The 16,505-nt window shown below is 40.6% G+C and overlaps 1 protein-coding gene across 1 annotated transcript in view; it reads right to left on the bottom strand.

The window, feature by feature from the left end:
* The window catches only part of MRPS6 (mitochondrial ribosomal protein S6), a 46,363-nt gene that overhangs the window by 6,123 nt on the left and 23,735 nt on the right, over positions 1-16,505 (bottom strand). Inside the window, exon 2 of the mRNA XM_069872078.1 lies at positions 5,995-6,134. Coding sequence (XP_069728179.1) covers positions 5,995-6,134 — 140 coding nt within the window. The remainder of the gene's footprint in view (positions 1-5,994; positions 6,135-16,505) is intronic.

The following is a 16,505-nucleotide window of genomic DNA, read 5'->3' as shown; positions in this document are numbered from 1 at the left end:
CAAATAAAGTAAATAAAATTGTCTACAGGCAGCATGCCTTCCTGGAAGGCACTTTAGCATCTCTGGTCCCCAGGGAATACTATTCTGCCACAAGCTGCCTCTGTAAAAGTGAATTGTCCTAAGCTCAGATACATCATGAAAAATAGAAAAGTTTGAACACGTAATGTAATTTACATAGGTGTTTACAAAATATTCAAATTGCCTAAACAACATAATCTTTAATTACTGAAATACTCCTCTTAATAACCATTTCTTGTGCCTTGGGCCACTGAGTCACCCTGAAATGGGAGAGTCATGCCCCCTTTCCTGAGCACGTGTTTTGGCAAAGCAACGTTGCATCGTGCACCACATAATGGAGGCAGAACACAAAATGCTCCCACTTCGGACCCTAAAGCACTCAGAGGAGGTGGGAATAATTTATGGGAAGGCCAGGCCAGGCTCCAAGTCTTCCCACTGGAGCAGAGGGGAAGCCAAGACTGAAGCTTGGTGCTTCCAGCTCCTGGAGAGTAATTGCAGCACTGCAGGGCCTGAAAACCAAGTTGAATTAATTACGCTCAGTCTTTGGGAAAGGACCTCTTTGCCTAGACTTTTTCTCCTATCACATTAACAAGTCCACACCACAACTAACACTGCAACCTCTATTTTCTGACTCCTGATCCCATTAGATGCCATCAGTATATACCCTGTGCTCCTCAGTGGACCCCAGCAATCACCAAGGCCCCTGCAAGCCTCCTACAGAAAATTCCCCATGCACCTGTTAAGATAAGATAACAGAAGTAAGACCTGAGGAGTTTGCTATTTTGGAGAACAAGTGGGCTGATAAGATAACTGGGAGTGAACAGCAAAACAAAAAGATTAAGAGACAAGCAAGCAAATAACAAAAGAAAACTGCCATCTTTTCAAAATCAAATTTGAAAGGGACAAAAAAACAACAAGGCAATGAAAAACTGGCAAACAGAACATGGAAATAGCTATGAATAATGAGAATTATGCACAGTTAAGCTGGAGAACTCACAAACAAGTAACAATATCTGAGGAGAAAATGTTAAAAAACATTACTGTATTAGAGTAGATCTAGTAGGGGAAAGCACATACATGCATAAAGCAAAGAAGAAAGGACAGGCCACAGTGCTCTACCAATTTACAAAACGATATTAAATCTAAGCACTGACCAAGTCGATTAATATCATTTTTACTACAACACAGATAACAAAAGTAATAATGGAAGCAACATTTGGAGAGGGGAAATAAAATCACTAACAACAAATCTCTAGAGGATGGCAAGACATTAAGTATTCCAAACCCCAGTTACACCTGGCCACTTTTTTCTGCCCAAAGCCCTGGACACAGCTCCTTCCAGTTTAATAGATTCCTAGTCTGCGAAAAGTTTAAGCCATTACCTTCCCAAAGGAGTGTCTGATTCGTATTTTTTTAAAGATCTTTTTTGCAGCCACCCTTGTACCATCTCTCCTAAAGTAAAAATATCCTACATACCAACCACGTCCCCCAAACCACTGCCTTTATGCGATGCCTGAAGCATGAAGTGTCACAAGCCTATGATTAAGGCACAGCCTGGCAAGGCCAAAGAAAACAGATATGCCACAAAGTGCAAACCCACAGACTGTGCTACAGAGATCTATCGTTTTACAGGCAGTTGCGATGTTGTCCAGTTTAGCACTGACCAAATATGCAGCACTGGCGCTGCAATGTCATCACCCAGCCTCAGTCTGCACCCTTTATTTGAAAGTTGCTTTGAGGCATTCAATGCTTCTGTATCACCTTAAACAAAAAACAAATCCAGAGTTTAACATTCCTTGAATTCAAATACTAGTACACACCTTATTTAAATCAGTTCACTTTTGTTTGTTCCAGAAATACTAACTCCTGATACATGTAATACAGTATTAAAAAATATGCAACAGGTTAAAAGCAATTTAAATACCACTCATTAAAAATTTTAAACAAGCAGTGGCTAGAAAAACAAATATTTGGCACAGATCTATCGAACATTAGGAGATTAAGCTGGAAATTCTTATTTACATTCTTCCACTGTTTCCTCAGAAACAAGGTGGTCATAGGCAAGACACTCGGACTCAATGCCTCAACTAAATTTACGTACCTGACCCACACTGGAACCAATGTGTCCTTGTCACATTTTATTCAGCTATAAGGTGAATAGTATTTGTTACAATTTTGTGAGATGTTACTCAAATCAGGCTCTTAAATACTTTAAAAACCAAAATATTAACGTTCTACTACAGGAATCAATACTATAAATGTGACTTAGTGGCTAATCCTACTTCAGTTTAAAACATAAGTAAACCAGTGATTTAAAAGTTTGATTCTTCAGACGTATCCACACAGTTCCTGAAACATACTATTATCTTAATTACTTAAATGCAATACTAGGTCTCTAAAAAAAGGAGAGTGTTTTCTGCCAAAGGAGATGCATAGAGAAAGATCTAAATTTGTTTTAGCATACCCTCAATGCACACGCACCACCTGCTCAGTGCATATAATTTCCTGAGAAGAAACAAGTCAATTATACATATGATCTGAGGTCTTCAAAGCTGCCTAGGAGACTAAGACTGTTCGTTCCAGTGACAGCTGCGGACCACAATCCTCTATGGCAGGCTTTGAAAAGTCTCAGCTCTACAGATCAATCGGCAGTAAAATTCTCATTCTCTGCTAAGTCTCCCGGTTATTCTTAAATTTGTAATGCGCCTGTAATGCAGTGCATCTGAGACAGATGATGCCAAAGCACCACAGAACTCAGAGGGGGGAAAAATGCTTTATTAAGGAGACAACTATCCTCTCTATGAATCTGTACTTTCCAGTTTTAATTCTTTACTGTTCACTAAAGACATTACCAAAACCTGGCTAAGTCCAGCAGTAGCTTTGCTGTGTACGTCGCGCTTGTGTGCCATTTCTCTGTCAATCACTCAGTTTTACAATATACTGTCTATAAAGGCCTGAATTGCAGTTGAAAATGGAATTAATTAAGTGAAGAAAACATACAGCGAAAGTCTGAGAGAAGGATGGCTCTGAGGCACGCCACAAAGCACGTCTCCGTTGACCTGTGAATAGCTGGCACTGCTCTCCTGATGGCCCTTGATTCAATGTTAAGGGACACAGCCTGGATAGCTCTAGGATTTTTATAAGACAGCAAAGCTAGGTCGCTATGCTGGTGGGGAAGATTGCTTTGTTTTGGTTTTCAGGCAAACACCATGCAGATGAGGAGATCCCATGCCATTCAGACGGTTTTTGCAGTGGGCACCAGGACAAGAGCTGTCTCTAAGAAATAGACTGTTAAGCTTTGACCCATGCTACAGCTACTGTATTGCACTAATTTTCATACTATTTGTTGCTACAAATACCATGTTTCACTGATTTTCATATAATTCACCAGCCAGGAGGTTCAAGGAAGTAATGGATTCTGCATGCATTCTAAGTCCCCAACCATCTACATGCTATTGGAAAATAAACTAGCTGAAGCTCTGCTAACAATCATAAAACAAACAAACCAAATATACATTTTTAAAAGCAAACAAAAAGAAAAAAACCCAACAAAATTAAAAGCTTAGAAAGAATCAACAATCCTCCCAGACACACAGTATCGTTTGCACTCTCACAGAAGCTCTTTCAGTTACTTCAGAAAAAGCTGAGAGTAAGGAAAACAGACAGAATTAAAAACTGGCTATGAAGAAGACAAGACCTCAGGATTTCTTGGTAAGTACAAGTGTATATTCAGCTTAGTGAGGTATCTTGAAAAGCCTTTTTTTCCTTTGTCCTGTTCAAAAATACATTGCTTTTTAGCAGATTCTGTAAAGAAGTGGCTGGTTTTATAAGGCGGATCAAGAACTGACTTTTCACTTCCTATTCTTAGATTATTTTTAATATCCTGAGTAACTTATCCTTCAGATCATATAAAACACTGGATAGTATATCAGGATCCACCATACCTACACACTGAACTTCAATCACCCCAGCAAAATCTACAGAAATTTAATTTTCCCACATTACCAGGTACTGAAACTGCCTGTTGCTTCTTTCCCTTGTAATAAATTGTGTCTTCTATATTTCAGTTCTCCAATTAAAAGCATACTAAACAACTATTTCGTGTAGTACTCTCTTCTCAATCACTTCTCCCTTTCAAGAAGCCAAGCAATTTAGGGAGGGAACTGTCATATTCAAATATAGAGGATTCAAATCTGAGTAAGCAGAATGACTGCTGAATATTTAGAGATGCCTGAACTGGGAAGTGGAGGAACAGTGATGGTGACATTAATCTGAAGTCTTCCGGCCCATGTTTCAAGACATGATCACAATTATTTGCTAGTAAAACCTTGTCTCATTCAGAACGCAAAATATGTCAGCTCTGAGGACTCTGCAAAGATGGTTACAGTCTACAGATACCCTTGTCCTCCTTATTAAGTAGGTAATCTGCTACAGTAAATGAGTTAAGCTACTTTACATGCCTGAAAGATCCCCTGAAGAAATGGCTTCTATTCATCTTCTTGTGATGCTAGTTACTGTCTTCTCCTGTCCCAGTTTCCCTGACCAAGAACCCAAGACCTGATCTGCAAAAGTACTGCCACCCAAGTCAAGCAGAAATTGTCATCTGGAACAGTGACATGTTAGACTGTGCCAAATAATCTAGAAAAAAAAAAATCTACAATCTAAAAGTCTCAAAGTCAGTATGCAAAATTAGTGGAACTCAGTCTTTCCGCCTTAGCTCCCCGCCTGTATAAGGAGCACACCACCAGCTCCTAGTTCTGCTGAAGCCATCGGAGAAGACTTGAAGGTTTTTAAAATGCTTCATCCTTCAACAGAAGGATGGGATAATTGGTGATTTTGTCTCAAGACAAAGTTTTGATTAGCTCCTGTGTGTAGGCAACAAGACTTCGTCCTAAAATGCAAAACCGGCAGAATCAAGACATGATTTTAAGGACACCATGGAGCAGGAGTACAAGACAGTCATGGCCATAATGCTGTTGCTTTTGTTTATGTAACAGGCACGTGATGGAGATTTCCTCCCCTAACCCTTTCTGTCAGTCTGCTTTAACTGGCAGCTGTCACCACTTCCACTTTGCAGGAGAATGAACAGGTCCTCAGAAGAGGGAGTGAAACCATTAGTCACCCCCAAGAAGGGCTTCATAAAAGGTGGACCTCTGGAGTCAGCTCGCCCTCCCTAGTACCAAACACACCTCAAGGAAGACAGTGGGTAGACAGGCTGGCCAACCATGTGATTACACACAGTTGCATTACAGAGATTTGGAGGAGCACGCCGCTAATTGTTATTTTGATTACCACAGGCAGCCCCAGCACAGTGCAGGTTGCCTAGCAACATTTCTCAGCCCTTGCAAGAGCCAGCATCCATTTCGGAGATAGCCTCAAGGACCAACAACACACCAGCATAAGCAAGTAGGAGGTGGGATCCACAGCACCTTCCTCCAGTACCATGGGGGAAGCCTGACATCCAAGATGCCAACTCACAGCTTCATCTGCATTTATCATACTTCCTGTAAACCACCCAGTTATCTTTAACATCCTTAATAAAAACCGTATCAGAAACACAAGCAAGTCTCACAGGGTACACACAGCAATTAACATTTAGTTCAGATGCATTAGAGAAAAAGAGTCAAACCTGCCAATTAGCAACCAGCAGATTAAGCACGACTTTTATCAGTAAACAGCCTTACCGGCTTGTAAAACAGTTACATAAAAGTGACAGAAGAAAATAACATTGTGTACATCAGGGAAAGTAGTTCTCTAAGGCCTGGACTCAGGCTACTCGTACATAACATCTAAACACTAAGACAAAGCTGGCAGCACACAATAAAAGACACAAAACACGAAGCAGAACATAGGCACGCACAAACAGCCACACACACCACCTTACTGAGGTCACAGATACTACAGATGTACTCCCAAAAAGCACAAGGAAGACCAAACCTTGAGAGTTACAAAAAGATTTTAAGTAAAAACACATACCCTCCTCTTCTGTGGCGCTCGTTGTGCTTGGAGATTTTGTAAGGTAGAGACCTTTCTCCCAGGTTTTCTAGGTTCCTCACAATGGCTCCTCTCTCCATAAGAGCCTCAACAGTGCGCTTCAGCACAGCTGCTGTCTCAGGCTTTAAAAGAAAAAAAAACAAAAGAGAAAGCAAGAAATGTACACAAATCTGGCCATTTTTGTCATGCAGTTAGAAGGGATACCTGTATTTGCATGGCTCAGCACTGGAAAAGATCATTCTGTAACCTGAGAGGGCAAAGTGGAGGTAGAAGCAGATCTCCTCCTAAAGAAGAAATTTTTTCAGAACAAACAGCCAGTTCCTCTGTGAATGATAGCAACAGCAAAGTTTCCCAGCAATTTCCAAATTAGACCCCAATAACAACAGGAAAAAGGAAGCAGTTAATGGATTTAACTCACCTGGTACCACTTTGACTGACCCTTGCACAGACGTAAGTAACTATACATGGCAAAGAGCAATTATGAATTGGCAACATTGGACCATCAATACTCATTAATATTATTAACCAGAACATTTAAAGTAAACAGTGCGGCGGGGCGGGGAACACTGATCCATGGCTTGCTACAGGAACAGCAACTAGCACCACATTCATTTTATATTGTCATTTCAACTGCACGTGCATAATAGATATTTAGACCCTTGGCTAAGTCACTTGATGTCTCATCACTTTTGCATAGCAGACATCCAAGCCTTTTTAAGAGTTAGGGAACTGATGTGCAGCAATTAGTCTAAGACGCAGAGATTTCACTCCTTAGAAAAACAAGTTTGAGGGACAGGCAGCTAAAAAACAGTAGGTAAAACAGATGCAACATTTTGTTGCTCACTGCGTATCAGGACTCTTTGGAGTGCTGAATCATTTCAGTAATGACACTCAACAATATCTATGAAAATGTTAATGAAGTACAAATTAGAATGTTTTGAAAACAGCTGCAAATTTATACACTAGCAGCAACAAGAAGCATTTTAAGAAACAGATCTACAGTGAAAGGAAACTAAATGGATGTCCAAAATATGTTCCAACATCTACTTGTCCAGAGAGATGACAACAGCTATAAATGCAAATGCAATGATTTTCAGCTTTATTCAAATTTTATTTTGTTAAATCAGACCACCATAATTTCACAGTCCCTTTTCAGCCAGAAGAAAACTTGTGGAAATCTTCAAACACCTTATTTAAAAGATGACTGAAAGCTAGTCTCCTAAGTCTAAAGTAAAGAAGTACACCTTGACTAAGAAAAACTAATTGTTAAATGTCTGGATCTCTGAATGGAAATTGGTGGGAAAAGGTCGTACCAGCATCACACAACATGCAGGGCAGCCCATGCTCTGGTGTGTGAAATTTCTGTTTCATTTTCCTGCAGATCTAAGGTGATATGAAAAAAGCCTCCAAATGCAGAGCAGAGATGTTCAATGTATGCCATTTTCCAATGTTGACTGGTTTTTTTAAAGCCCTGAAGTACAGATGCCCTGAAATGTTTTCTTGTTTCTACGGACTAACTACCCTGTGGAAGAGGATAAGTCGCTCATACGATCATACCTACTGCTCCTCACCATTAACCAAAATTTAGCCAGCTCTCAGCAAGTGCAAAAACCGTTTGGGAAATTTATTTTAACAGAAAGAGCCTAAACAGTTAGAAGGTCAGCAAAAATGCCTGAACGTTTTTTGGGGTTTTTTTTCCAACGTATGTTTACATTGTGTTGTAAAACACTTACAGGGACTAAACAAGTATGCTCACATGTGAAGAAACATTGCTACTTTGCCAAAAATTTTCAATGCATTAAAGCTATTGTTTTCTCATAACAGACAAATAAAGGTATCTCTTGGCACAGCATAAAAAGTTAGGATGAAGGGATTAAGAGATCTTATGGATTATGCTATATTAATTTAAATCATATTTTCGCTCAAAATCAGGAATAACACCATTTTTCAGTTGGCTTAATATGGCTGCTTTCATTATCAGTCTTTAGATTTTCAAGTAAGCATGTTTCATGCTTAGGACCTCCTTCCCCAAAACATTTGCAGAACTAATTTGGTCTCCTTACAACTCTTTTCTATCTCTTGCCACAAACAAGCCATTCCCACAAATGTTACAGGGGGCTGAATTTCTGAGATTTCCAAAACGGCTTTGAGCTTACCTGGAACAAAGCCAGTGCATTCAAAACATGAAGGATAGACCAACAGATGGACAGGCAGACCGCCACTATGCAGCCCTTTGCTAGAAAAACAGCATTAAGCCAGTTCTGAAAAATCATGTAGGCACTCACAAGTCAATGCTACAGCTGATGGTCCCAACCAGCGGTTGATGCAGACCTTATTAATACTTTTACTCCCCTCTTTAAATCTATCTCGTCTCTCAAATACCTCTGCATACTAGATTCAAATTAGTACTAGAGAGTATTCTATCAACATAAGGATTTTCTTCCAAGACTGGATTCTCAGTCTTCTCTATACGCTCAATATTTTGCGTTACTTTTCATCCTATAGCATGTCTGAAAACTACCACCAAGCAGTCACATGCAGTCCTCTCTCTCTCTCCCCACAAACCCAAGAAGGACAAGTAAATACTATTAAGAGAAGAACTAGGAAGTGACAGCAATGGCATGTTAGTCCCTCAGTACTTCAAACAACACTCAAGGAGTGCGAAGGCTGACTGTGAAATCTATCGGCTGAGCTGACAGGACTCAAGGTGAGGAACAGACTCAAAAAAGGCCAAGTAAGGAGATAAGTAGTGTCTTCACAATAATGCAACTAGGAGAGAGCACAGAACAAAATCTCTTATTCTTACTCTGCATCACACTCACACATTGTTTTGCCATAGTGGAAACCGATGTTTCAAATTTCTGTTATTGAAGAAACATCAAAAACAGCCAGAGAAAGGTAGCTGCTCCATTTTAGTTGATCCTGTCTTCCATGCTCCACAAATGCCAAAATACAAAGTGTGAGAGAGAAGCAGAGACTCTTAAGGCTTCCCCCGTGAATAATTTCTACCCAAGCTCCTTATGGCTGTTTCAACCTTGACTTACATGGCACAAAAGCAAGAGAAGCTGGCCCAAACTCTAGACAGGTTTTATTCTGCTTCCATCAATGCAGGATCTCAGCACTCAAACTTATCTAAATCAGGAGCTATTAGTGAGACACCCTCATTTGTTGTGAAGCAGCAGCTTTACAGACAAGCCCAGAACCAGGGTAACAGAGCTGCCAGCAATACCCATACTTTAATGCTGTGAGAACCATACCACAAATATGGCTTGAAGAAAGAAGGGAAAACCAAGAACAGCCAGGTTTGTGAAGCAGGCACCAAGGTAGCACCATTACCTAGAAGGTTTTACCTTTTAAAAAAGAACTTGATACTGACCGTTAGGATTTTAATCACCCACATCATTAAGGGAAATGAGCAGTTACGGAAAAAAAAGGGCAGCTAACCTAAAAGCTTTAATATCTTGTGCACTGCAGCGCACCTGTAGTGCTTCCAATCCCAGGCTTGAAAATACACTCTTAGAAAGCAATAGGATCTGTCATCCAAGTCTTTTCCCACTGTGCCTGCTGTGTGACAATCATCACAGTAGAAATCTATCAGGTCAATGAAGAAAAATACCGTTAAGTTTACTGTTGCTACTTGTTGCCCCCTTGCATAGAAAAATGTTGATCCATAAACAGAGCTATCTTCAAAAGAGATCCTAATTGATTGAGACCTTTAGACAAACAGCTGTATGTCCAGCGGTGGAGTTGTCTGACATGCTCTTCTAAACAACCATGCAGATTTAAGTTAGATGTTATCGGGTAAGTTTAGCCCTCTACATCCCTCATACCCTCAAATGATACATAAGCTTTTTTTCTCTTTTATACAGGCCAACAGATCAGCACATTCCCTGAGTGGCTGCATGTCAAACACGATGTGCAGTTTCCAAACACAATGAAGCCTAAGATCAAGTCCCATGTATTTAAAAACAAAACAAAATAAAAAGAACAAGAAAAGAAAGCCACAGCTTTCTACAGTAAGGACTGTAAAACACTACACGTTTTTGCAACCTCCCTACTTGTGGACATACTTTCAAAACATAAACTAATTGTTGGTTTTGAAAGCTTGTCACTGTAATCCCTCTCATTCTTCCTCTCCAAAAAAGATCATGGTTTATCGTAGCTTGCCTAAAGCCATCAACCAAGCTATATATAGGCTAGCCTTTGTTAACCATAATATCCACAGACACAGGTTCCTTGGTTTGCCTCAGAGCCAGACCAGTTGAGGACATAGGAAATGGTATTGCCTGGCTCCCAACCCAGGAGCCACAACATTTTTTCCTGAAGAGCCAGCACTAATTCCAGTACCACAGATGTGGGGAAGCAAAGATGGGGCAGAAAAAAAGGAGAAAATGGAAGCCAGTGCCAGGATATCCCATGCCAGAGAGCAGCTAGCAAGAGCATGTAAGCCCTAGTATGCAATTCTAGGTCTGGTTCCCTGTCTTGCGTGCATAGCCAAGCCAGAGCCCTTTCAAACAGCTTCACCCTTACTGAACTTGGTGAACTTTGTCAGCAAACTTCACTATCATATGGCCATGAGTATTTATTTACCTTGTTCTCAGAAATGGTCCCTTCCAACCCAAACTATTCTATGAGTCTATGAAATGTACAGCCCTATTGCCCCAACCAAGGTATAGAAGGAAAAGGAGGGCGGTCACTGCAGACTGTCCAGAGGCTTTTCTTCGGAAAATCACTCCTTGAAGAAGTAACTGAAGGACTGTTGCCTGGAGATCAGAATTTCCCACTCCTCTATGCCAGTATTTTTTGAAAACTTACAGCTGCCCAGAAGAAACATGGTAACTGGCATGTCAACCCTGTATCTGCCGGGCAAAACAATCTCAAAAGAGGAGCATTACAAAACATACTTCCTGTGTATCACTGCCCTTCTCCACGGATGACAATCACTACATCCATGTTTACCAGGCAGCTGCACCACCAGCAAGAGCCTGCACAGCTGCTGCCGATGCTGCAGGCAATACAGGCATCAAGATCACTAGGCACCTATCCACAAAGAGTCCAGTTCAGTTGACTTAAAATTCCACTATTCCCATAAAGTTTTACCCCAGGTGCCACACAAACCACAAATCAGCACCATGCCCTAAGCACTTCCTCCATACCTCTGGCTTCTCCCCTTCTCCTTGCCACTCTTACACCCTAGTTGTCTTCAGCATCTCTCCAGACCCCGCAAATAAAAAAGGATGGGGGTGCACCACAAATTACCACTCAGGATCAAAGACACAAATGCAAGGTAATAACCAGCAAGTACTGCAACACAGTGCCAACAACCTCTTTTTGAGGGCACATTATATATCACCACCTTGAGTGGAAACTACAGTACGGTTTTCATCAGTCATACAGAACTCACATAGCAGCCAGCAAGTGTATTAAGAATAGGCAAATAGGAAAAAAAAATGGGGAATACTCTGATAGCAAAGTATCTTCTGTTCTACGAAAGGCCAGAGACGAGCTCGTCAGCTATGAAGCTGCAATGAACAGCTTGGAGACAGACAAGAAACGTGGCAAGAGCTTGAAATAAAGCTTTTGCAATGCTGATGTAGCCCAAAAAAAAAAAAGGAGCCACCCGCTCAATCCTGAAAGGAAGGACAATGCTGTAGCTGGAATTAGAGCCATGTGAAAGAACTCTGCACCACTGCTCAAGTTTCCATCTCGTTAGCTGGCCAGAGGGAGCTCAAGAGGGGATAGAAAGTCAAAGGGACAGAAAAAACAGAACTGGCTAAAAAAGAAGCTATCTCAAGCCGCTAAAGCTCCTCCAAAGAGAGTCTTGAGAGACAGCAAAGGAAGCAGACACCAAATACTTAGTTTTAGGGCTAGGGCTGTGCTCAAGTTCTTCTGGACACTTGTTCAGTTCAATGGGAAGCATTTAAAGTCAGTGTGCACATCTCCTTGAATTATAAACAGAAAGAAATCCATCATAATTAGTTCAATTACCCCTTATATATGTAGTAATAGTAGGATAAAATTATGTCTTTGTTTTGATTGTTAAACAGTTACAAAAGGTTGTTCGGAGATTATTTAGTGAGATAGAAATCAAATAATGCAAAACCTATGTTTAGAAGAAAGTTGCAATTCAAAAGCAGCTAAACTAGAGGGAAAATCCAGATACATACGGTGGGTCTCTTCCAACCTGGTTATTCTATGATTCTATGATTTACTACATAATAAAACACTAGCAATTTATTAGTAAAAATGATAAAAAAAACCCCACACATGCATTTGCAAACCAGCCAAGACCAACACTGGCATAAGAGAGAAGAGCTTTGTAAATTGAAACAAGGGGAAGCTGGAGTCATTTAATTGTCACACACCATTTTAGCACACAAGACAAGACAGCAAACAGATGAAAAAATAATCAGCAGATTAACAATGGACAGCAAAGAAAAGATCAGTGCTAATATTAGTAACGATAATAGCCAGGCATACAACATGACTAGTGGTAGGGCTGTTCTTTATCTGCCTAGGGAACAAACTTGAACTCCTGGTGAAAGATGCAAAGCTGCAATTAATATAAAAGCATAAACAACACGGAACAGCTGCCCTAAGTAGGGTACAACCACTGAAGGGTATGTACTAGTCAGGAAAGATCAAAATAAAGATAAAAGCGGAAGGTCAAGTGAACAGAAGATGTGGGAGCCATGCTGCACCCCTGCTAAAAACATCCTGCGTGTGACCAATGAGTGTAATTAGGATGTCCAGAAACTGAGCAACAAACATGCGAGGAGTCTGCACACCTCCATGGAAGTTCAGACCTGGGCAGGGGTGGGGAGGGATCGATCTAGGCAACGCTGACCACCGGGCTGCACTAGGTAGGAAAAGAGGTTTCTGTAACTACGACAGCACAGTTCTCCGGATCTAGAATAAGGAACAAATGGGAGAAACCCAGGAGCTCCTGAATACGTTAACCATTTAATATTTCCAACATTGACTGAACAAAATGTATGATACTATTCTACAAATAAATTTGGCAAAGAGTAAGAAAGTTATAGAAGGCAAGTCACCAAAAATAAGTTGGGAGGAGTGATCAAACTTGACTCAGTCTAAATCAGTCGGAGCTCATCCTCAAAACAGATATTAATTAGCAGTTTAATGGTGTACAAACCAAGGAACTAGCAACTTCACCTGATACAAATATGGAGCTCAAGAACTTCATGCAGAGAAAGCAGAAACTTTTAAAGTCAAAGTGATGCTAGTATCTCTTCTGTTCCAAAATCCACCTTTCTTCTTCACAGAATTTAAATTCCACAATGTATCTTCTTTTTAACTCAACATTTAAGATCAAAGGAAAGCATTAAAGGTAGGAAAGTGAGCTAAAACCCAAGCAATACAAGTACCCTACAAATACCAAATCACAGTTGAATTAACACATCAGCCTCAACACCAAACAAAGATAATTTTAATTGAATTTAATTCATATTAGAGAGTTGATAGTCTTGATAATTTCTAAAATGAACACGAGAAAGTGTCTTGAAAGTCTGAAGTAAACAGCAACTGGATCCTCCAAGATTCAGGCCATTTCAAGGGTTTATTACTGGAACAGTTAATGTAGCAACTAGCCACAACTTCAGAATCAATTAAATACCTTCCTTAAAACTCCATTTAGAAACTTAACCCTCCTTCTCAACCACAATAAATTATAATATGGACTCCAATGTAACACTCCTGGACAGCTAAAGTCTGCTTATCAGAAACTTGCTAAGACCAAGCTTACCAGAAGCTACAAGTTTTGTTCCTCTCATGACTTCCACATGTGAATACCTTTCATTTACATATTTTGAGTATTCATTAAGCTTAAATAATCAAAAGTGGAAAGAGGGGGAGCATGGAGGCAGTTACTTTCAAACTTATTTTCTGCATGGCCTTCAAAATGCATGCACACGCGCACACACACACACTCACATACCAGTCCTGTTTTCACATTTGTTGTGTTTAAGATGAAAACCAGAACACATTCCAGTGAAGAAAAAGATAACAGTAGGACCAGAAAACCAGGAAAGCGAGAGGAAATGTCCCCAGTCTTGCGATGTACAAGCTGGAACCACAGTGAAGAAGCCAGTGCTTCTTTCACTATCACCATCCTTCTTCCTGAGGGTACTGGTTGCAGTTTGCCAATTTTGGTCATCCATTCCTCTCCCCAAAACAATGATCTTCCAGTTCTAACATACCCTGGAACATTTCCTGACTTCTCAATCTTTACCTTTGATTCCTCAAGCCTTTGAACTGCAATTGCTCAGCCTCACAGATCCACCTTCAAAAGACTCGCCAAAATAAGAAAAACATAAAGCCAGGCTTAGCTATACAACCTAGTCTAATCAAGGTCTAATCAAAGTCATCCTTAGACAAGTTTAAAATAGAACTCCTATGCCCAACACCACTTATAAATGTATTCAGGACTTTAACCACTACAGAGAGCAGAAGTTTTGCTCCTTCTTCCTTTCCTCTCCATCTTCCAAGTTTACAGATAACCGCTACAGTTAACTGCTTTCTTAAGCAAACTGGTTATGCCTTCTCTGGATAAGAGCTCTTGGTGCCATTTTACCTAGAAAGAGGTTTAATATGACATAATTCCTATGGACTACAGATAAAACACAATGCACCAGATTTAAGTTGGACATTAGGTTTGGAAACTCACAACCGAAGAACGTCACATACACTATCAAATCTCTCAAGACAAGGCTAATTTTAAGTAAAATCTTTAATTCTGGGTAAGATCTCTATTCTCAAATAAGCTCTTTCTTTCAATCTTTCTCCTCCAACTCAGCCTTGTTTCTACCTCCATACACTGTGTGCATGGCTCTCTCATCAACCTATCTTTAGCTTTTTTTTTATTCATTCACATATTTCATACCAGCTTGAAAGACTTACAGATGCTGACAGAAAGGGTCCAAAAGTGATGGGTGCTATTCCAAGGTAAACTGAAGCCCATCATCATCCCCTTGTTGGAAATGAAAAGGCTGCCTGAATGCAGAGCAAATTGCTTCCCTGATCTAGTGGGACCCTGATCTAGTGTCCCTGCCCATGGCGGGCGGGCTGGAATTAGATTGTCTTTAAGGTCCATTCCAACCTAAACCATTCTATGATTCTTAAGTATTTCTGTTCAGGTTACCCAAACCATTCTAACATTCTGTGATTCTTCAGTGCTTCTGTGCAGGTTATGGAAGGGACACAAATCAAACCACCTTCATGCTGCTGCTGTTACCATTTGTTTCGCTGGATGTTTCATGAATAAGGTCAGTGGTATTATCAAAAGGGAGAAGGGCTTTGGTGTGTTGCAAACAGTACGCAACATGACCAGAGCTCACAACCCAAGCTGCCTACAACCCACCACGCAATACCAAGCCTGGTACTTTTCCCTGCAGGCAACAGCTCACTCACGGCATGCACCCAGGCAGCTCTGAATCCGCAGAGGTTCTTTTAGTGTAATTGCTCTGGGCACATTCAACATTTTTCAAATCAGCTTTCACACTTCTGCAATCGGGAGAAATCTGTGCAACAGCAATCAAAACAGGCACTGCATGGCTTCCAGAAGACAAACACTAGTTTCATTGAGAGTCACAGCTGCGAAGACCAAACAGTTAATTTTTACATCCTTTGGGTCAGAGGCTTCCAGCCTTCGAATGCCAGCAACAGTCCACCCTTAGGAGAAATACCTGCAGCTCCCCAAAGCATTCATTGTAACAGTCAGGCATCAGGATACATTCCAATCAAGTCCTCAACACTCCAGACCCAGATGTACCACTAGCACCATCCAGACTAGTCTAAGCCATTGAAGAGTTCCCTCTCATGAGAGAGGTCTTTAAAGGAACAGAGACCTAGTTCCTAACACATAGCAGTTACACCTGTCATGCACATTGTTACTGCTGCAGAAGAACAAAGAAGAGCCAGGACCAAGAAAAATCTGAATGTGGTTAGTACAAAACTTTCCAAAGAATGTGTGAGCACTGTAGCCATTATTTTTAAATCTTTGTGCTTTTGCAGAAAAGTAACTATCTTTGATTCTGAATCAGAGTAGTGTTTAAGATGGAAGTCATGCTGTTTTTATCCACTGGTGTGTACAAGTGAAAATAAACCTTGGCAATTTCTTGCTCAAGTTCTCCCATACATTATGGCATATATACTGGGATACTCAAAGCTAAATTAAAAAAAACAGGTTCATGGTTCAGGTAAGCAGTAAAAATAGGTGCTGACAAGTAAAGGGTGATAAGCACCATGACCATGAAGTCAAATTGTCACCTTATTCCTATCAGTCTATGAACACCTCAAAAAAACCCATCAAAAAAGCAAATCACCAAGTACAACACCATTAAACATGCTTGCAAAGCAAGCAGGAAGAAAGCACAGAGCTAAAACCTCCTGGCTTGTTCACTTTCCTGGCATGAGAACATGCACAGGGCAAACTGGGACAGCCACATCCAAGGAGGGAGAATTCATTTCAGAGC

Source organism: Phaenicophaeus curvirostris, chromosome 1, assembly GCF_032191515.1.
Source record: "Phaenicophaeus curvirostris isolate KB17595 chromosome 1, BPBGC_Pcur_1.0, whole genome shotgun sequence".
In the NCBI taxonomy this organism is placed as follows: domain Eukaryota; kingdom Metazoa; phylum Chordata; class Aves; order Cuculiformes; family Cuculidae; genus Phaenicophaeus; species Phaenicophaeus curvirostris.
This window is presented reverse-complemented; position numbering and strand designations above follow the sequence as displayed.